We start from the raw sequence: 21,309 nt of genomic DNA on the forward strand, positions 1-21,309 counted from the left end.
TGGAAAATGTAGGGGGTGATGGATTCTCAGGGGAACGTAGCACGAACAGCCAAGTTTCTGGCACTGAGAATGGCTCTAATGCAACAAGGAGTACATCAGGTTCAAAGAGATCAACTGTGTTAGGGGATTCTGTAGTCCGAAGTACAGACAGACGTTTCTGTGGCCAGCAGTGAAAAAGCAGAATGGTGTGTTGCTTCCCTGGTGCCCAGATCAAGGATGTCTCAGAGAGGGTGCAGAATGTTCTCACACAGGAGAGAGGGGCCAGCAAGAGGTCATTGTCCACATTGGAATCAATGACATAGGAAGGGAAAAGGTCGAGATTCTGAAGGGAGATTACAGAGAGTTAAGCAGAAATTTTAAAAAGAGGTCCTTGAGAGTAGTAATATCTGGATTACTCCTAGTGCAACGAGCTAGTGAGGGCAGGAATAGGAGGATAGAGCAGATGAATGCATGGCTGAGGAGCTGGTATATAGGAGAAGGATTCACATTTTTTGATCAGTGGAATCTCTTTTGGGGTAGAAGTGACCTGTACAAGAAGGACGGATTGCACCTAAATTGGAGGGGACTAATATACTCTTCCTTTGGATACTGTTGGGGGGACGACTTACCAGGGGAAAGCAGTGGGGCACAGGGCTCTGGCATAGAGTCTGTCCCTGCTGCTCAGAAGGGAAGGGGGAAGAGGAGCAGAGCAGTAGTCACTGGGGACTCCATAGTTAGGGGGACAGATAGGAGGTTCTGTGGGGACTCACGGTTGGTGTGTTGCCTCGCAGGTGCCAGGGTTCGTGATGTCTCTGATCGTGTTTTTGAGATCCTTAAGGGGGAGGGGGAGTAGTCCCAAGTCGTGGTCCACATAGGCACCAACGACATAGGTCAGAAGAGAGATGGGGATTTAAGGCAGAAATTCAGGGAGTTAGGATGGAAGCTTAGAGCTATGACAAACAGAGTTGTTGTCTCTGGTTTGTTGCCCGTGCCACGTGCTAGTGAGGCGAGGAATAGGGAGAGAGAGGAGTTGAACACGTGGCTACAGGGATGGTGCAGGAGGGAGGGTTTTGGATTCTTGGATAATTGGGGCTCTTTCTGGGGTAGGTGGGACCTCTATAAGCAGGATGGTCTTCATTTGAACCAGAGGAGTACCAATATCCTGGGGAGACAATTCGCTTAGGCTATTGGGGTGGGTTTAAACTAATCCAGCAGGGAGATGGGAACCAAAATTGTAGTTCGAGTATAGAAAAGGTAGAGAGTAGGGAGGGCCGAAATCAAGTTTCAGGGACGCAAGATGGCACTGGCAAGCAAGAAGTTGGTTTGAAGTGTGTCTACTTCAACGCCAGGAGCATCCGGAATACATTGAATGAACTTGCAGCATGGGTTGGTATCTGATACTTTAATGCTGTGGCCATTTCGGAGGCATGGATAGAGCAGGAACAGGAATGGTTGTTGCAGGTTCCAGGATTTAGATGTTTCAGTAAGAACAGAGAAGATGGTAAAAGAGGGGCAGATGTTGGTCAAGGACAGTACTGCAGTTGCAGAAAGGATGTTTGGGGACTCGTCAACTGAGCTAGTATGGGCTGAAGTTAGAAACAGGAAAGGAGACATCACCCTGTTGGGAGTTTTCTATAGGCCTCCGAATAGTTCGAGAGATGTAGAGGAAAGGATAGCAAAGATGATTCTCGATAGGAGTGAGAGAGACAGGGTAGTTGTCATGGGGGACTTCAACTTTCCACATATTGACTGGGAACACTATAGTACTATAGATGGGTCCGTTTTTGTCCAGTGTGTGCAGGAGGGCTTCCTGACACAGTATGTAGACAGGCCAACAAGGGGCGAAGCCACATTAGATTTGGTACTGAGTAATGAGCCCGGCCAGGTGTTAGACTTGGAAGTAGGTGAGCACTTTGGTGATAGCGATCACAATTCTGTTATGTTTACTTTCGTGATAGAAAGGGATAGGTGTATACCACTGGGCAAGAGTTACAGCTGGGGGAAAGGCAATTATAATGTGATTAGGCAAGATTTAGGAAGCATAGGATTTGGAAGGAAACTGCAGGGGATGGGCACATTAAAAATATAGAGCTTATTCAAGGAAAAGCTCCTGAGTGTCCTAGATAAGTAAGTGCCTGTCAGGCAGGGAAGAAGCTGTAGAGCGTGGGAGCCGTGGTTTACGAAGGAAATGGAATCTTTGGTCAAGAGGAAGAAGAAGGCTTATGTTAGGATGAGATGTGAAGGCTCACTTAGGGCGCTTGAGGGTTACAAGGTAGCCAGGAAAGACCTAAAGAGAGAGGTCAGAAGAGCCAGGAGGAGACATGAGAAGTTGTTGGTGGATAGGATCAGGGTAAACCCTAAGGCTTTCCATAGGTATTGAAGGAATAAAAGAATGACAAGAGTAAGATTAGGGCCAATCAAGGATAGTAGTGGGAAGGTAAAAACAATGACTGCAGATGCTGAAAACCAAATACTGGATTAGTGGTGCTGGAAGAGCACAGCAGTTCAGGCAGCATCCAACGAGCAGCGAAATCGACGTTTCAGGCAAAAGCCCTAGTGGGAAGTTGTGTGTGGACTCAGAGGATATTGGGGAAGCACTAAACGAATATTTTTCGACAGTATTCACTCTAGAAAATGACAATGTTGTCGAGGAGAATACTGAGATTTTTGAGTACTGAGTATTACAGAATACTCAGTATTATAAAATACTGTGTTCTTTGAGAAGGTGACCAAACAGATAGATGAGAGTAAACCGGTTGATGTGGTGTATATGGATTTCAGCAAGGCGTTCAATAAGGTTCCCCACAGTAGGCTATTGTACAAAATGCGGAGGAATGGGATTGTGGGAGGTATAGCAGTTTGAATCAGTAATTGGCTTGCTGAAAGAAGACAGAGGGTGGTGGTTGATGGGAAATGTTCATCCTGGAGTCCAGTTACCAGTGGTGTACTGCAAGGGGCGGTGTTGGGTCCACTGCTGTTCGTCATTTTTATAAATGACCTCGATAAGGGCGTAGAAGGGTGGGTTAGTAAATTTGCAGACGACACTAAGGTCGGTGGAGTTATGGATAGTGACGAAGGATGTTGTAGGTTACAGAGAGACATAGATAAGCTGCAGAGCTGGGCTGAGAGGTGGCAAATGGAGTTTAATGCGGACAAGTGTGAGTCGGAGTAACTAGAATGCAAAGTACTGGGCTAATGGTAAGATTCTTGGTAGTGTAGATGAGCAGAGAGATCTCTGTGTCTAGGTACACAGATCCTTGAAAGTCGCCACCCAGGTTGACAGGGTTGTTAAGAAGGCACACAAGTGTTTTAGCTTTTATTAATAGAGGGATCGAGTTCTGGAACCATGAGGTTATGCTACAGTTGTACAAAACCCTGGTGCGGCCGCACTTGGAGTATTGTGTACAGTTCTGATCACCGCATTATAAGAAGGATGTGGAAGCTTTGGAAAGGGTGCCGAGGAAAATTACTAGGATATTGCCTGGTATGGAAGGAATGTCTTACGAGGAAAGGCTGAGGGACTTGAGGCTGTTTTCGTTGGAGAGAAGAAGGTTGAGAGGTGACTTATTAGAGACATATAAGATAATCAGAAGGTTAGATAGGGTGGACAGGGAGAGCCTTTTTCCAAGAATGGTGATGGCGAGCACGAGGGGGCATAGCTTTAAATTGAGGGGTGATAGATATAGGACAGATGTCAGAGGTAGTTTCTTTACACAGAGAGTAGTAAGGGTATGGAATGATTTGCCTGCAACGGGAGTAGATTTGCCAACTTTAAGTACATTTAAGTCATCATCGGGCAAGCATATGGACGTATATGGAATAGTATAGTTTAGATGGGCTTCAGGTTGGTATGACATGTCGGCGCAACATCGAGGGCCGAAGGGCCTGTACTGCGCTGTAATGTTCTATGTTCTATACTGGCAGGGAAATTTGCTAGAGCTGCTCGGGAGGATTTAAACTAGTAAGGTAGAGGGGGTGGGACCCAGGGAGATAGTGAGGAAATAAATGAATCTGAGACTGGTACAGTTGAGAACTGAAGCAAATCAAACAGTCAGGGCAGGCAGGGACAAGGTAGGACTAATAAATTAAACTGCATTTATTTCAATGCAAGGGGCCTAACAGGGAAGGCAGATGAACTCAGGGCATGGTTAGGAACATGGGACTGGGATATCATAGCAATTACAGAAACATGGCTCAGGGATGGGCAGGACTGGCAGCTGAATGTTCCAGGGTACAAATGCTACAGGAAGGATAGAAAGGGAGGCAAGACAAGAGGGGGAGTGGTGTTTTTGATAAGGGATAGCATTACGGCTGTGCTGAGGGAGGATATTCCCGGAAATACATCCAGGGAAGTTATTTGGGTGGAACTAAGAAATAAGAGGGATGATAACCTTATTAGGATTGTATTATAGACTCCCTCATAGTCAGAGGGAAATTGAGAAACAAACTTGTAAGGAGATCTCAGCTATCTATGAGAATACTAGGGTGGTTATGGTAGGAGATTTTAACTTTCCAAACATAGACTGGTACTGCCATAGTGTTAAGGGTTTAGATGGAGAGGAATTTGTTAAGTGAGTACAAGACAATTTTCTGATTCAGTATGTGGATGTACCTACTAGAGAAGGTGCAAAACATGACCTATACTTGGGCAGGTGACTGAGGTGTCAGTGGGGCCAGTGACCATAATTCTATTAGATTTAAAATAATGATGGAAAAGGATAGACCAGATCTAAAAGTTGAAGTTCTAAATTGGAGAAAGGCCAATTTTGATGGTATGAGGCAAGAACTTTCTAAAGTAGGGACAGATATTCTCAGGTAAAGGGACGGCTGGAAAATGGGAAGCCTTCAGAAATGAGATAACGAGAATCCAGAAAAAGTAGATTCTTGTTCGGGTGAAAGGAAAGGCTGGTAGGTATAGGGAATGCTGGATGACTAAAGAAATTGAGGTTTTGGTTAAGAAAAAGAAGGAAGCATATGTCAGGTATAGACAGGATAGATAGAGTGAATCCTTAGAGTATAAAGGAAGTAGGAGTATACTTGAGAGAAATCAGGAGGGCAAAAAGGGGACATTAGATAGTTTTGGCAAATAGAATTAAGGAGAATCCAAAAGGTTTTTACAAATACACTAAGGACAAAAGGGTAAACTAGGGAGAGAAGAGGGCCCCTCAAAGATCAGCTAGGTGGCCTTTGTGTGGAGCCGCAGCAAGTGGGGGAGATACTAAATGAGTATTTTGCATCAGTTTTTACTGTGGAAAAGGATATGGAAATAGATGGTGACATCTTACTAAATGTCCATATTACAGAGGAGGAAGTGCTGGATATCTTGAAACGGGTAAAAGTGGATAAATCCCCAGGACCTGATCAGGTGTATCCTAGCAATCCTAGAAGTGATTGCTGGGCCTCTTGCTGAGGTATTTGTATCATTGATAATCACAGGTGAGGTGCCGGAAGACTGGAGGTTGGCCAACGTGGTGCCACTGTTTAAGAAAGCTGACAAGCCAGGAAACTATCGACCTGTGAGCCTGATGTTCGTGGTTGGCAAGTTGTTGGAGGGAATCCTGAGGGACAGGATGTAAATGTATTTGGAAAGGCAAGGACTAATTAGGGAGAGTCAACATTGCTTTATGCGTGGGAAATCATGTCTCACAAAGTTGATTGAGTTTTTTAAAGAAGTAACAAAGAGCATTGATGAGGGCCGAATGGTGGACGTGATCTATATGGACATCAGTAAGGCATTCGACAAGGTTCCCCATGATTAGCAAGGTTAGATCTCACAGAATACAGGGAGAACTAGCCATTTGGATACAGAACTCGCTCAAAGGTAGAAGTCAGAGGGTGGTGGTGGAGGGTTGTTTTTTCAGACTGGAGGTCTGTGACCAGTGGAGTGTCACAAGGATCGGTGCTGGGTCCAGTATTTTTCATCATTTATATAAATGATTTGGATGTGAGCATAAGAGGTATATTTAGTAAGTTTGCAGATGACACCAAAATTGGAGGTGTAGTGGACAGTGAAGAAGGTTACCTCAGATTATAATGGGATCTTAATCAGATGGGCCAACGGGCTGAGAAGTGGCAGATGGAGCTTAGTTTACATAAATGTGAGGTGCTGCATTTTGGCAAAGCAAATCTTAGCAGGACTTATACACTTAATGGTAATGTCCTAGGGAGTATTGCTGAATAAAGAGACCTTGGAGTGCAGGTTCATAGCTCCTTGAAAGTGGAATCACAGGTAAATAGGATAGTGAAGGAGGCGTTTGGTATGTTTTCCTTTATTGGTCAGAGTATTGAGTACAGGAGTTGGGAGGTCATGTTGCGGCTGTACAGGACATTGGTTAGGCCATTGTTGGGATATTGCAATTCTGGTCTCCTACCTATCGGAAAGATGGTGTGAAACTTGAAAGGGTTCAGAAAAGATTTACAAGGATGTTGCCAGGGTTGGAGGATTTGAGCTATAGGGAGAGGCTGAACAGTCTGGGGCTGTTTTCCCTGGAGCGTTGGAGGCTGAGGGGTGACCTTTATAGAGGTTTACAAAACTATGAGGGGCATAGATAGGTAAATAGACAAAGTCTTTTCCCTGGGGTCGGGGAGTCCAGAACTAGAGGGCATAGGTTTAGGGTGAAAGGGGAAAGATATAAAAGAGAACTATGGGGCAACTACGTTTTCACACAGAGGGTGGTACGTGTATGGAATGAGCTGCCAGAGGAAGTGGTGGACGCTGGTACAGTTGCAACATTTAAGAGGCATTTGGATGGGTATATGAATAGGAAGGGTTTGGAGGGATATGGGCCGTTTTCTGGCAAGTGGGACTAGATTGGGTTGGGATATCTGGTCGGCATGGACAGGTTGGACCGAAGGCTCTGTTTCCGTGCTGTACATCTCTATGACTCTGTGACAATTAGGGAAACCAAAGAATAGATGATGGTATGCCATGGAGAAAGAAAACTGATAATGAGGATCATAAATAGATGAAAATATGTTGGTTGTGCTGAAAGCAGCCCCTCTTATGACAGGGCCTGGGTGTGGGAAAAGTAAAGGACATGGAAGAAGACATTCAAGTTCTCAAATGATTGAAATTGATATTGGATCCTGAGGGAAGGAGGGTTCCCAAATGGAAATGAGATGCTAATTTTCTGCTTACCTCAGGCCCTGTCGTGATGTGGGCTGCTTTCATATCTACTGAGTTTCACCAGCAATTTCTATTTTTGTTTTATGCTCTCAATCTACAAGGCACTGATGAGACCACATCTGTAGTAGTGTGTACAATATTGGTTGCCTTATTTAGTAAGATGTAAATATTTTGGAAATAGTTCAGAGTAGGCTTATCAGATGACTATCTGGAATGGGCAAGTTGCCTTATTAGGAAAAGTTGGACAGGCTGGGCTTGATTCTGCTGGAGTTTAAAACAGTAACAGGGAATTTGAAACATGGAAGATCCTAAAGTGTATTGACAGGGTAGATGTTGAGAAATGTTTCCTCTCCTAGGGCTACTGTTTAATAATAAGGGGTCATTGATTCAAAGCATATGAAATGATTTTGTTCCTCACAAAGGGTTGTAAGAAATTTGAACTCTTGCTTTAGAGAAGCAGAGTATTTGAATATTTTTAAGTCTGAATTGGATTGATTCTTGGTAATGGGGGTTGACGTATTATCAGGGGTAGGCGGGAATGTGGATTTGAGGTTACAATCAGAGCAGCCATGAATTATTAAATGGCAGAACTGGCTCAAGGGGTTGAATGGTTCCTTGTTCGTCTGTTGTACTTGCCCATCACTTGCTGCACCATTAAACAGCTTGCACGTCTAGCAACCTTGCAAGCAAATATTTTGAGCTTAAGAGTAAAGGGCCAATAAATTAATGGCTGATGCTGTTAGATGCCCTGTTGCACTGAATTCTGTGATTTTTGGGTTCCAATTTAAGGCAGTTTCTGGATTACAGGAGTTTTGGGGCAAAATACTAGTTTTAGTATTGGGAAGAAATGGTGATTAGTCGTTGGGAGAAAATTTTGCTTAAAATAAATACTTGCCCCAATGATGGTACTAGCTTGCGTCTGATTTGAAGTAGCTCTTAACTACACTTGGCAGCATCTGTGGAAAGACAAAAAGAGAGAAAATATTTTCAGTCCACATGACTCTCTGGTACGGATGATGCTGCCAGACCTGATTTTCTTCAGGTTTTTCTGTTTCTATTTGAGATCTCCAGCATCCACAATATTTTGCTTTGCTTGAAGGATAAAGCCTACCATACTCGAGGACTGGGTTCAGTCCTGAAATGTTAATTTTTCTGTTCTCCACAGATGTTGATTAGCAACCATGTTCCTTTTCTGTCTTATTAATACTAGTCATTGTGATGACCACATTGAAATGAATTGTGAAACTGTTACATTCAAGGCCTAAGTGATGTTTTCAAGTAACGAAGAGGGCTATTTTTCAGTCTGGAGGCCTGTCACCACTGATGTACAACAGGGATCAATGCTAGGTCCACTTTTGTTTGTCATGTATATTCTCATCTGGATCACTTCTATAAAAAGCATGGTTAGGAAGTTTGCAGATGACACCAAGATTGGTGGTACAGTGGACAGTGAAGGTGGTAATCTAAGATTAAAAAGAAAGTTTGATCCATTGAGGCAATGGTCTAAAGAGTGGCAGATGAAATTTAATTTGGATCAATGCCAGTTATTGCATTTTGGTAAATTAAACAAGGGCAGGACTTATACAGTGAAAAGTAGGGCCTTGGGTGGTGTTGTCAAACAGAGAGACCTGGGGATTCAGATATTTTTTGAAGTTTTCATCACATATTGAGTGGTTAAGAAGATGTTTAGCAGGTTTGCCTTAATTGATCAGAGCACTGAGTTGGAGTGTTATATTAAGGTTGTACATGACAGAGATCAGGCCTTTTCTGGGGTGTCCAGCTCTGGTTGCCCTGTTATAAGAAGGATATTATTAAGGTGGAGAGGGTTCAGAAGAGATTTCCCAGGATGTTGCCAGGAGTGAAGGGTTTGAGTTACTGGGACTTCTTTCACTGGAGCATAGGAGGTTGAGGGGCGACTTTACAGAGGTTTATACAGTCATGAGGAGCATAGACAATGTGAGTGGCAGTTGTCTTTTCGCTCAGGTGGGGGATCTCAAGACTTGGAGCCATACTTTTCAGGTGAGAGGAAAAAAGATTTTTTTTAAAATTGAGGAATTATTTTATACACCGTGGTTTGTATGTGTAATAAACTTCCAGAGGAATGGTGGGTGCGAGTACAGTTATAACGTTTAAGACATTTTGATAAGTGCATGAATGAGAAAAAATATAGTAGGGCATGGGACAAGCGAAGGAAGATGGGGCTACTTTAGGTTGGGATTATGGTCGACATGGACTATTTGGACCGAAGGGTGTGTTTCCGTGCTGTCTGACTCTAGAAGAGCGATCCTGCAGGATGTGATTGAGCAGTACAGCTGAGACGTGGCTCTTGGGTTCACATTCTTTGATTCTACTTGCAGCACGAAGCGGCGGGAAATGGCTGCAGCCGAGTTGCGCAAAGAAGTAGAAGATTATTTGAAAGGGCTGAACATCGAGACTGTGTGTGAGGAACATCCCGAGGTAAGTGTTCAATTGGATGAGTTTCTTTTAATACACTTCCCTACATGCCTGCAGCCAAAGCATGCATAAGGGCAAACGATGTTTCATGAAAGGCAGATATAATCGATCAGTAAAGTTAAATTTCCAAACAGGTCGTGCTTGTATCTTGCACGGGCTGAGCCACAGTCTGGGGGCTGGTGGTGCAGGCTGAGCCCTTTTTCCGGGTCAGCAGCCCAGGGGACTGCTAAACCTAAACCGAAATTAAAAGGGAAACAGAGTGCACGTTCGGATCTATTTTAATGTTTCTCCGCGAATAAATGCCATGGCATTTACAAATATGATGCTGTTAACAGAGTGAGTTATTTAATTCAAGTGGAATCTTTTAGCGTAGAGAACGTGGAGCTTGCTGAGGAGTAAAGCTGAATAGCATAGATAACGTTTAAGGAGAAACTGGGGAAAAGAACGTCCTGTTGATGGGGTAAGGTGAAGGAGAATAGCAAGTTTCTGGTGAGCATAAACATGGATGCGGACATGTTGAGCGACATGGCCTTTTTCAGTGCTGTTCACGTACTTCAGTGGATTACAAAGTGTTATGTTATCCATGGAAGTAAGTTTGTTTGGGTTTAACAGGTTGTGATTGTACTGTACTAATTAACTTGTTAAATGGTCAATTAGGTGAGTTTCCTTTAATACACTTCCCTGAATGCCTGCAGCCAAAGAATGCATAAGGGTAAGCGATGTTCCCTGAAAAGCATATATAGTCGATCAGCAAAGTAAAATTTCCAAATAGGTCATGGTTGTATGTTACAGGTGAATGGTATAACGATCTCTTGTTGCTTTAAAATGACTCGTGAGCAATGAAAAATGAACATCCATAATGGCAAAAGTTACTTAAGATATGAAAATATGATGTAAAACCATACACAAGGTACTTCTTATTAAGAGGCTTTTCCAATGGCTGATGCACAATATAACAGTAGCTAAGGAAGTCTCCCTTATCCCCCACCTGTTGTATCTGGGATCCATTGATCAAGTTGGAGTTATTCACTGTGAGCAAAAATAAATCTGAACAAAAAAAATTTGCTTCAGAAAGTTAGATGATATCCTGACTGTCTTCAGTGCTGAAGTCTGAAGAACAACATAGTGTCTGTAAAGAAGAGCTTAATATATGTAACATAAAGCTCAGCAGGTCTGGCAGCATCTGTGAAGAGAAATCAAAGGTAATATTTTGGATCCAGTGCCCCTTCCTCAGAACAGATCCTGCTATGCTCCTTGATCAATGTCTGTTTTGATTCTGAATTAAAGCATTCGCTGTTCTTTCAGATTTTATTTAATACATGTAATAATGGGCTAGATGTGTTTTTGCCCTAATTGGGGAAAAGTGAATGCTGTTCTGATTAATTTCTTCCCAAGTCAGTTGTCACATCTTTCCTTAAGGATTCATGTGAGGGGTAAGTTTGGTTGATAGGAAGCAAAGATTGGAGCAGTGTAGTTCTTGATAAAAGTGATTAAATGCAACTGGTTCACCTCCTGTGGTATTTCACAGTTAATCTCCTTACTGTTTCTGTTGCCTTTGTGTTAGTTCTCCATGTATCCTTTTTCTATTTCTGTTTTTCTTTTTCAATTTCTCCTTTCTTAAACTCTTATTGCCCTCTTCACCATGTCTCTTGTCTTTATCTTTCTGTTTGGGTACTTAGTGTGACAGGAGAACTTACCACTGAGGCTGTATTGTAGGCTGTATTAACCTTTCAAAATTCTGAGGGAAACATGGCTTGCATCCCCAAATAATTCTTCTCTCCCCATCACTCATACTACTATTTACATGCAATCTACCCCTTTGCCTTCACATAGTTTTAACTGCCATTTCCACTGCTGCCTCTACCACTTCAACTCAAATCTTGAATATTCCTTTCCCACTTGCTCTACAGTCACTTACCTAGACTTCTATCACTCACTCTGCCTGTTGGTCAGTGGCAAAAAAAGGTGACCTCTTAACCTCATTGCCACATCTGCTTTTCCGCCCTTACAATTTCCCTGAAAAGAATCTTTGACTTCTTTGAAATTCAAAGATATTGAGTGGAAAAGACAAGTCTGAAGCGTGTCTATTGAAATCTCATGGAAAAGCAGGACCACCTTTTGAATCTCATTGAGTCATAGAATTGTACAATACGGAAATAGACCCTTTGGTCCAACTTGTCCATGCCGACCAGATATCCTAAATTAATCTAGTCCCATTTAAGAACATTTGGCCCATATCCCTTTAACACTTCATATTCATGTACCCATCCAGATGCCTTTTAAATGTTGTAATTATACCAGCCACCACCACTTTCTTTGGCAGCTTATTCCAAACGCACATCGCCCTCTGCATTAAAAGTTTGTCCCTTAGGACCTTATATCATTTCCCCTCTCACCTTAAACCTATGCCCTCTAGTTTTGGACTCTCCTACCTCGGCTATTCACCTTATCCATGCCCCTCATAAATTTATAAACCCTCAGCCTCTGATGGCCCAGGGAAAGTACCCCAGCTTATTCAGCCTCTTCCTATTGCTCAAACCCTCCGACCCTGGCAACATCCTTATATCTCTTTTGAACCCTTTTTAAGTTTAACAATATCTTTCCTATAGCAGGGAGACTAGAATTGAACACAGTATTCCGAAAGTGGCCTAACCAATGTCTTATACAGCCGCAACATGACATTCTAACTCCAGTATTTTATGCACTGACCAATAAAGGCAAGCATACCAAATGCCTTCTTCACTACTCTTTCTCTACCTGTGATTCCACCATCAAGGAACTATGAATTTGCACCCCAAGGTCTCTGATTTGCCTTTCCAAAATGCAGCACCTCACATTTTCTAAATGAAACTCCCTCTGCCACTCCGAGGCCTATTGGCCCATCTCATCAAGGTTCTGTGTACTCTGAGATAACCTCCTTTACTGTCAACTGCACCACTAACTTTGGTGTCATCTGCAAACTTAGTAACCATTCCTCCTATATTCACATCCAAATCATTTGACAAAAACTAATTAGGATGACTTGTTGCTGTTTCATTGAACTATGTAATCAATAACCTGCTGTGTAATCTTCCTGCAGTGGTCACCGACCAGTTGCACATTGAGTGAAAACCTGTCCAATTAGGACACTTGACTGGACTGATGGCACCTTTCCTTTGCTAATGTGTGCACCCTATGACCCCTGGACCTGCAAGGAAATCCTGTGAAGGAAACAAAGTCAACACCCTCCAGATTTAACTGGCCTTATCTGTATCAAAGTGAATAAAGATGGAAGTCTTAGCAAACAAGGTTTTGTGGAACTGGCTGTTGTAGTATGTTAGATCTTAAAGATATCACCAGACCTGAACCTGAAATTGGGCGTGATAGTTACCATACAACCACAGATGTAGATGAATGCATTCGAAGAGATTGCAGAGGTATCAGCAACCACGTGCATGAGCCTTGAAGGTATTGCTTTCAGTAATACTGTGGAAGATGACCCTTAGCCAACAGAACATGCACTGAGGATATTGCCTTCTCCAACATACAACAGATTGGACACAAGGTTGTATGTGATTGTCACAACTTCTACACTGCTGAAAGTGCTTTGTTGAAGCATGTGTACCTCCTCTGAGCTCCAAATAACTGTGTAATATGCAGCTCCTATGTTACAGGAAAGCCTTTTGGCACTTGAATGAAATTACTCTCCTTAGAACCCAAGACACATTAGAACTTACACAAAGTTGCTGCTCCCAGAGAGCAGCAACTCAGGGAGAAACAACTACTTATGCTAGCCTTTCACTACTAACCATTGGCTGGCTGATTTCAGCCTTTTTACTGTTATCAGTAGTACATTTTACTCAATAAAGAATGCCCGCAGTGCACCCAGCTTTTACAAACTGGCAAGGTTTGGACACTGTGGAACCTGTGCACTGGGTGAGGAAGAAGGAATCCAATATTAAAAATCCTATTCACCTTTAATTGACTCAATTGTTTTGCTAAGAGAAGGTGAGGATTGCAGATGCTGGAGCGTCAGAGTCTAGAAGTGTGGCGCTGGTAAAGCACAGTAGATCAGGCAGCATCCGAGGAGCAGGAGAGTTGGTGTTTTGAGTATAAGCCCTTCATCAGGAATGTGGAGGGGGATGGGCTGAGAGATAAATGTGGGGGTGGGGCTGAGGGGGAAGGTAGCTGGGAAAGTGGTAGGTGGATGCAGGTGGGGTGTTAATAGTGATAGTTCAGTGAGGAAGGGAGAGGGGCTAGGTGGGAAGGAAAATGGACGGGACAGGTCAAGAGGGCAGTGCCGATTTAGAGGGTTGGATCTAGGATGAGGTGGGGGGAGGGGAGATTTGGAAACTAGTGAAGTTGATGTTGATGCCGTGTGGTTGACGGGTCCCAAGGTGGAAGATGAGGTGTTCTTCCTCCAGTTGTCTGGGGAGTTGAAGTAGTCGGCTACAGGGAGGTGGAGTTGTGTGGTGCATGTGTCCCAGAGATGTTCCCTGAAATGTTCTGCGAATTAGCATCCTGTCTCCCCAATATAGAGAAGACCATCGAGAACAATGGACACAGTAGATGAGGTGGGTGGATGTGTAGGAAAATCTCTGCCAGATATGAAAAGATCCTTTGGGGCCTTGGATGGAGGTGAGGGGCGAGGTGTGGGCACAGGTTTTACACCTCCTGCGGTGGCATGGGAAGGTGCTGGTTTTGGAGGGTGGGTTGACGGGTGCGTGGACCTAACAAGGGTGTCACAGAGGGAATGCTCTTTGCAGAATGTAGATAGGGGTGGGGAGGGAGAAGAATCTTTGGTGGTAGTGTCTGATTGTAGGTGGCAGAAATGCAGAGGATAATATACTGTGTCTCTTCGTGGGATATGTGGAACAGTCCATCTTCCGCAGATACACTGGCACCATCCCTTACCTTTTCCTCCGCTACATTGATGACTGTACCAGTGCCACTTCGTGCTCCCACAAGGAGGTTAAACAGTTCATCAACTTCGCAAACACCTTCCACCCTGACATTAAGTTTACATGGACCGCCTCTGATACCACTTTCCCCTTCCTGGACTCTTCGTTTCTACCTCTGGTACCTGACTCAATACAGACATTTATTTCAAAACCACCGACTCCCACAGCTACCTTGACTACCCCCCTCACTGCATAGAAACGTGATCCCTTACTCTCAATTCCTCTGCCTCCACTGTATCTACTCGTATTTCATGGACTGCAATTTCCCCCCATGTGATCAACAATGCCCTCCAGTGGATCTCCTCCACTTCCCACACCACCGTCCTTGAACCTCACCCTTCAACCGCAACAAAGATAGAACTGTTGTGGTTCTGTTCGCCGAGCTGGGAATTTGTGTTACAGACGTTTTGTCCCCTGTCTAGGTGACATCCTCAGCGCTTGGGAGCCTCCTGTGAAGCGCTTCTGTGATGTTTCCTCCGGTATTTATAGTGGTTTGTCTCTGCCGCTTCAGGTTGTCAGTTCCAGCTGTCCACTGCAGTGGTCGGTATATTGGGTCCACGTCGATGTGTTTGTTGATAGAATCCTAGAGGTATGGCACTCACCCACAGATTCTATCAACAAACACATCGACGTGGACCCAATATACTGACCACTGCAGCGGACAGCTGGAACTGACAACCTGAAGCGGCAGAGACAAACCACTATAAATACCGGAGGAAACATCACAGAAGCACTTCACAGGAGGCTCCCAAGCGCTGAGGATGTCACCTAGATAGGGGATGAAACGTCTGCAACACAAATTCCCAGCTTGGTGAACAGAACCACAACGTGCACCCGAGCTACAAATCTTCTCACAAAGATAGAACTCCCCAGTCCTCACCTTTACCCCCACTAATCTCTGGATGCAGCGCATTATCCTCTGCCATTTCTGCCATCCACAATCAGACCCCATCACCAAAGATATATTTCCCTCCCCACCCCTTATCTGCTTTCTACAGAGACCATTCTGTGACGCCCTTGCTAGGTCCACAACCCACCCTCCATACCCAGCACCTTCACACCTTGCTGCAGAAGATGTAAAACCCACACTCACACCTCCACCCTCCCCTCCATCCAATGCCCCGAAGGATCTTTTCATATCATGCGGAGATTTTCCTGCACATCCACCCACCTCATCTGCTGTGTCCGTTGCTCTCAATGTGATGACCTCTACATTGAGGAGACAGGATGCCAACTCATGGAATGTTTCGGGGAACATCTCTGAGACACATCCACCAAACAATCCCATCACCCTGTGGCTGACCACTTTAACTCTCCCTCCCACACCCCCAAGGACATTGCAAGTCCTGGGCCGCCTCCACCACCAAAACAAAGTCACCAGACAATTGGAGGAAGAAAACCTCACCTTCCACCTTAGGACCCTTCAACCACACAGCATCAACATCAACTTCACTGGTTTCCAAATCTGTTTCTCCCCCCCCCCCCCCCCCCCCCAACTCATGCCAGATCCAGCCCTCTAACTTGGCACCACCCTGTTCCCCTTTCCTACCTGTCCATGTTCCTTCCGCCTATCTGCTCCACTGACCTATCACTATTGCCCCCCATCTGCATCTACCTATCGCCTTCCCAACTACCTTCCCTCCCAGGGCTACCCCATCCCTCTATTTATCTCCCAGCCCCTTCCTATGCCACACTCTTGAAGGGTTCAAATGCCCGAATCATTCACTTCCCTGCTCGTCGGATGCTGCCTGGTGTGCTGTGCTTTTCCAGTGCCACACTACTATTTTGCTGCCAAAGTGGTACTCCAAGCGGGGTAAGTCAAGCAGGGACTGGATGATGTCAGAATCTCTATTTGATGTCAGTGTCCAAGGATTTAATTTCCTGCATGCACTGTAACTTGCCTACACTTGGCTTTTAAAACATTTGCCCTGTATGAATCCTCTAACTAGAACTGTTTGTTTGTGTCTTTCAAACACAGTTGTCATTCAATGGAAAATGACATTTTATTTCAGTATCACAGGGATTCGGGGCTTTCTGCCTCTTCAAAGTTCAGCCCTTTTTGAAAATGTATGGAACATTTTTGTAAATTTAATGTTTTCTGAAGCATAAAGTCATCATTGCCCCTAGAGGACCATAGGGCTGCTTTCTCAGAGACATCTGGTTTAACTATACCTCAGCTGAATGATAGGTCAAGAAGGCAGGAGCTTCGCGGTGACCTCAGCCAGTGTTGGAATTGAAACCTCACTGTTGGTGTGACTCTGCATTGTAAACCAGCCAATTGAGCTGACCAACCACCATTTTCTTAAGCATTTGAAAATGCAGAAAAACTAGCATGGGTGTGTAATCAGCCTGCCATTTTTCTCTCATAGCTTCTTTGTATTTAAAAAAGCAAGACTAACTATAAATTTCATCTAACATTTTTGAAATTTAGCACTAGAATTTCTTTAATTTTAAGAAACATTGGATGAGAAAGTGCTAAATTCTAAAGAAATTATTGCTCATTTAACTTGTTAATTTGCACTGAAGCATCTTTGCAAATTGGTTAAATACTATATGCTCAGATTTCATTTAGGGTTGCCAACAGATTAAACGTATTCCTTGAGGTTCCATCATATGTTCTGCCCCACATTCCAGCCATTAGTTGTCAAAAACATTAATCCTTACATCATGCTGCTTTCTTCCATCAATTCAAAAGCAAAAGACTCACTACTGACTGTTAGCCAAGCTGAATTTTATTCCTTTTTCAATATTTTTATATCTGCTAAAGAAAAAATATGGATCGAACATGATGAATTGTAGGAAACATCAATAACAAAATAATTAATGCCCTTGTGACTTTTATGCCTATGATTGCAAACAGCTATGTCCTGGAGATTGACCTTCAACTTATGGCCAAAACTGGAAGTTTGGCAATCCTATCTGCACTATCAGCATTCAAATCTAGGCTAAGGCTCTCAGAAGGTTGAAACCTTCTGTAAAATAATGAATGATGGCAATAAAATGAAGAAAATAATGGCATTAAAAAATGCATTCTCAGGATGTGGATGTGAGTGGCATTTATTGCCCTGCCCTAGCTGTCCTGAGACGGGGGTAGTGGACCATTTTGAACCACAGACACCCAGAATATATATCACCTAAAAACACAAAACCAGGCTCTGAGTGTCTAACTGAATCATGATAAGTGATAATGTATATCTTTGTCATGATTTGATGCAACTACTTGTCTTTCCAGGCTACTTCAGAAGGCTGTTAAGAATCAACCATGTTGATATGTGTGGTAGGAGTCAGTCATTCAGCGTAAGGACAGATTAAGTGAACCAGTGGGTTTCTACATAAATTTGAGAGTATTGTAGTCGTTTAATTGATAGTAACTTCTTGTTTATGGTTGGTTTCAAACTGAATTCAAATTCTTAAACTGTCATGGTGGGACTTGATTTCACATTTCTACAATTATTAGTCCAGCAACATAATTACTACATTCTAATATCCCTAAAAAGCATTCAAAGTTTCAATCACTGAAAACAAATGGTCATAATTTTCTTTCAGAATTTGTGATTTATGGTCAAAAGATGATGTAACGCCACATTGTGGTGGTACAGAGAATCATGACAGGCAAGAGATGAAATAAATGTTAGGGAATGAATACGTAGACTTTTTTGCAGTGGAATTTTCCACAGGAAATTATTACACATCATTTTTCAGGGACTGCACACATGTCCTGATATATTAATGGTTGTGTTTCCTGTCATTTCACATGGTGATTTAAGAACAAATGCAACCCTCAGATGAAATAGTTTTGGGACAGGTGATAATTGTATCAGAATTCATAGGCCCAATTTTAAAAGATTCATTTCTGGTCTTATTGGAATATTTACTTGATAAATGTTTGTGTCCATGTGTACTTCCTTGATCTCTCATGCACTGGAGTAACATTCGTACAGGTTTATCTAGATTATTTCCCATTATAAGTATGAATTTAAAATACACCAGCAATTAGATGACAGGAAGTGAATGCAGATAAAAGATTAAAATGCAATATATAAGCAGATTTGACTATTATATTCTACAAAGACTAAATTTATGATGAAATTTTAGAAAATTTGTTTTTTCTGTAGGTGTTCACCGTTGAAGCCATGATGCCTTATGTACAACACCTTAAAGGGGCCCACAGTAAGAATCTGTTTCTGAAAGACAAGAAGAAAAAAAGCTTATGGTTAGTGACAGTCTTACACAACAGACAAATCAACTTGAATGACCTAGCAAAGAAGCTGGGCTGTGGAAGTGGAAATCTGCGCTTTGCAGATGAAGGAACAATGCTGGAAAAATTAAAAGTTGGTCAAGGTTGCGCAACACCTCTTGCTTTGTTTTATGATAAACAAGGTGATGTAAAATTTGTGCTAGATTCAAACTTCGTAGATGGAGGACATGAAAGAATCTATTTTCATCCAATGATTAATTCAGCCACTATGGGTATTAAGCCTATAGACTTCTTGCATTTTGTGAAGGAAACAGGACATGAACCTACAATTGTAAAGTTTGATTAAAATAGAAACAAACACTTAAATGAAATGACTTGCAATTGGCTGGATGTAGTCAATTTCTACAGTAACTTTTTTTGAAATTGAGATTACTTACATTGCAGTAAATACTCCCTCTACATGGTTTTAAATTTTTAGCAGGGGTTCATCCATTGTATTAATAAAGTATGCCACTGTCTCAAATGTTATTGATTACCTGCTGTATTCTGTCTTTTACCATCAATTATATATAAAAAAGGAGAGACCCACTCAGTGTATGTGAGAGTTTATTTGCTTTTTATTAAAATGTTCATACTGCAATGTTTTGTCATTTATTTCCTTGGAGATGGAGGTGAAATTAGTGCTGGAGGCATACATAAATTTCCATTTGAATATGTCATCTTTTATCAAGCAATCTGAAATCAGATTAAACATAATTAGATGCAGAATAAATCTTTACTGCTTCCTAAAAGTATGCTTTGGCTCCAAAATTGGACAAGTCATTCCTTATATCTCACTGTGACAGTTGGGGGATTTCTGATTTGAAAGAATGCTGTTAAACTCTGGCCAGGTCCATGAAAATTAGCAAGTTGTTGGGTATTACAATAGCTACAGGCTTTGGAAGCAAGAAGAGTTTATAAGGTAAGTGAAATGGTTTTGCCCCCTTTACAGACCATTATTGAATGCTGTAATGTTAGGTGTACCAATGTTGAATAAGCTGAATTGTAACAGTGCTGTAATTGGACAATGCAAGTAAACTTTAAGCAACACGCTTGCTAGTTTGTAACTTCTGCCAAATGCCAAGCAATCAAGTAAGAGGTCAACATTACATAATTGAGGAAGTTTTTAAATGAATTATAAAAATGTGCATTTAATGGATATAACAGTAGAGTGGATTTTAAGAATACAAGTGTAACCCAGTATGATAGCCAAGTGGAAATGTTTCATCTTTTACCATTTGTTTTTATGTATTCAGTCCAGATATCTGCAGTTCTGAAGTCTTTTTGTTTACTCGGAGTATAATGGACTCTCAGTTGCAATTCAACTACCTTGTCTGTCTATTCAGTTATGCATGAAATTTTATGGTCTATTCAACAACTTTCAACTGTTATAATAGAATTCATGAGCTCTGTTCATAAAGTTGGCAATTGGTAGGGGGCTTAAAGTGGTCAAGGTTCAGCTGTAGATGGCTGAAATTGACTGAGAAATACTAGGCTTGTTTTATTTTGGGAATGAAGGCTGGCCTTTTAATGTTGTTGTTTTGGACTCTGACCTCGCTTCCATTTCATTAGACAGTGTCAAGAAAAAGAAAACTTAAAACTCTCATCCAATTAATTACTTGAGACATAACTTCAACTCTATGCTACTATCCTGCTTTTTCCCATAACTTTGCGCATTGTTACTATTTAAATAATCATCCAGTGCCCTCGTGAATGCTTGGCTTGAACTTGGCTGATCATTCTACATCCCGACCACTTGCTGTGTGAAAAAGTTTATTTCTGAACTCATAGGTCTTGTCAGATAGAGAGAAACTTTCATGATTTTGATAACTTTTATCAAATCTCCTCTCGGCCTTCCATTCTCTAAGGATAACAATCCCAACTTTTCCCATCTTTCCATATGACTGGTGCCTCATCCCTAGAAGCATAGTCATAGATCTCTTCTGCACTCCCACAGTCCTCCTGTCCTCTTCATAGTTTACAATTCTTACAAGATTTATGTTGGCTGCAAACTTTGACCGTTGCATGGCAAGATTTAGATAATTTATCATTTTATATATATAAAAGGAAAAACGTGTCCCAATACTGAACCCTGGGGGACTTCACTACAACCACCTTTTAGCCTGAAAATACCCGTTAACTGTTAATGTTTTCTATCCCACATCCAGTTTAATACCAATGTTGCTATTGGCCCTTTTTCAGAAATATTTGTTATGACAGCTGTGGCGATTATAAATGCTTCACTGGATTTCTTCAGGTGATAATGGCTTCAGCTCTGCAGGTAAAAACTTCTATGAACTATAATAACAGAATATGTCTTTGATAAAATTTCTTGTTTGTTTGCAAACATAATAGGCACATAAAGGGTTAAACTTTTATTTTTGCACTAGGATAGTTTTTTTGTTTCAGTACCTTTATTTGAATTCAGGGTTTTATTGGATTTTCAGAGGTTTAAATTTTCTGATACATTTTATCAGAATTTCAAAATCATAATTTTGGATGCGGCGTCGGAGACCAAGGTCGAGACCTTGGCGGGGCAGATCCAGGCCTTTGAGAAACAGGTTTGGGCCCTG

The 21,309-nt window shown here is 42.3% G+C and overlaps 1 protein-coding gene and 1 long non-coding RNA gene across 4 annotated transcripts in view; both read left to right on the forward strand.

Moving 5' to 3' along the window:
• Positions 1 to 19,337, forward strand: part of prorsd1 (prolyl-tRNA synthetase domain containing 1) — a 29,150-nt gene extending 9,813 nt beyond the window's left edge. For 2 of the 3 annotated variants that reach the window (XM_072580944.1, XM_072580942.1), the window contains exons 2-3: positions 9,463 to 9,562; positions 18,615 to 19,337. In XM_072580944.1, the coding sequence (XP_072437045.1) occupies positions 9,463 to 9,562; positions 18,615 to 19,043 (529 nt within the window). In that variant the 3' untranslated portion in view covers positions 19,044 to 19,337. Of the gene's footprint in view, positions 1 to 9,088; positions 9,125 to 9,462; positions 9,563 to 18,614 lie in introns of all 3 variants that reach the window. The other variant, XM_072580943.1, reaches the window with a different exon arrangement.
• Positions 9,570 to 12,846, forward strand: LOC140483046 (uncharacterized). Its single transcript, XR_011961866.1, has 2 exons — positions 9,570 to 9,895; positions 12,639 to 12,846. It is a non-coding gene; the product is annotated as an uncharacterized lncRNA (long non-coding RNA).
• Positions 19,338 to 21,309: the final 1,972 nt, after the last annotated feature.

Source organism: Chiloscyllium punctatum, chromosome 11 (assembly GCF_047496795.1).
Source record: "Chiloscyllium punctatum isolate Juve2018m chromosome 11, sChiPun1.3, whole genome shotgun sequence".
In the NCBI taxonomy this organism is placed as follows: Eukaryota; Metazoa; Chordata; class Chondrichthyes; order Orectolobiformes; family Hemiscylliidae; genus Chiloscyllium; species Chiloscyllium punctatum.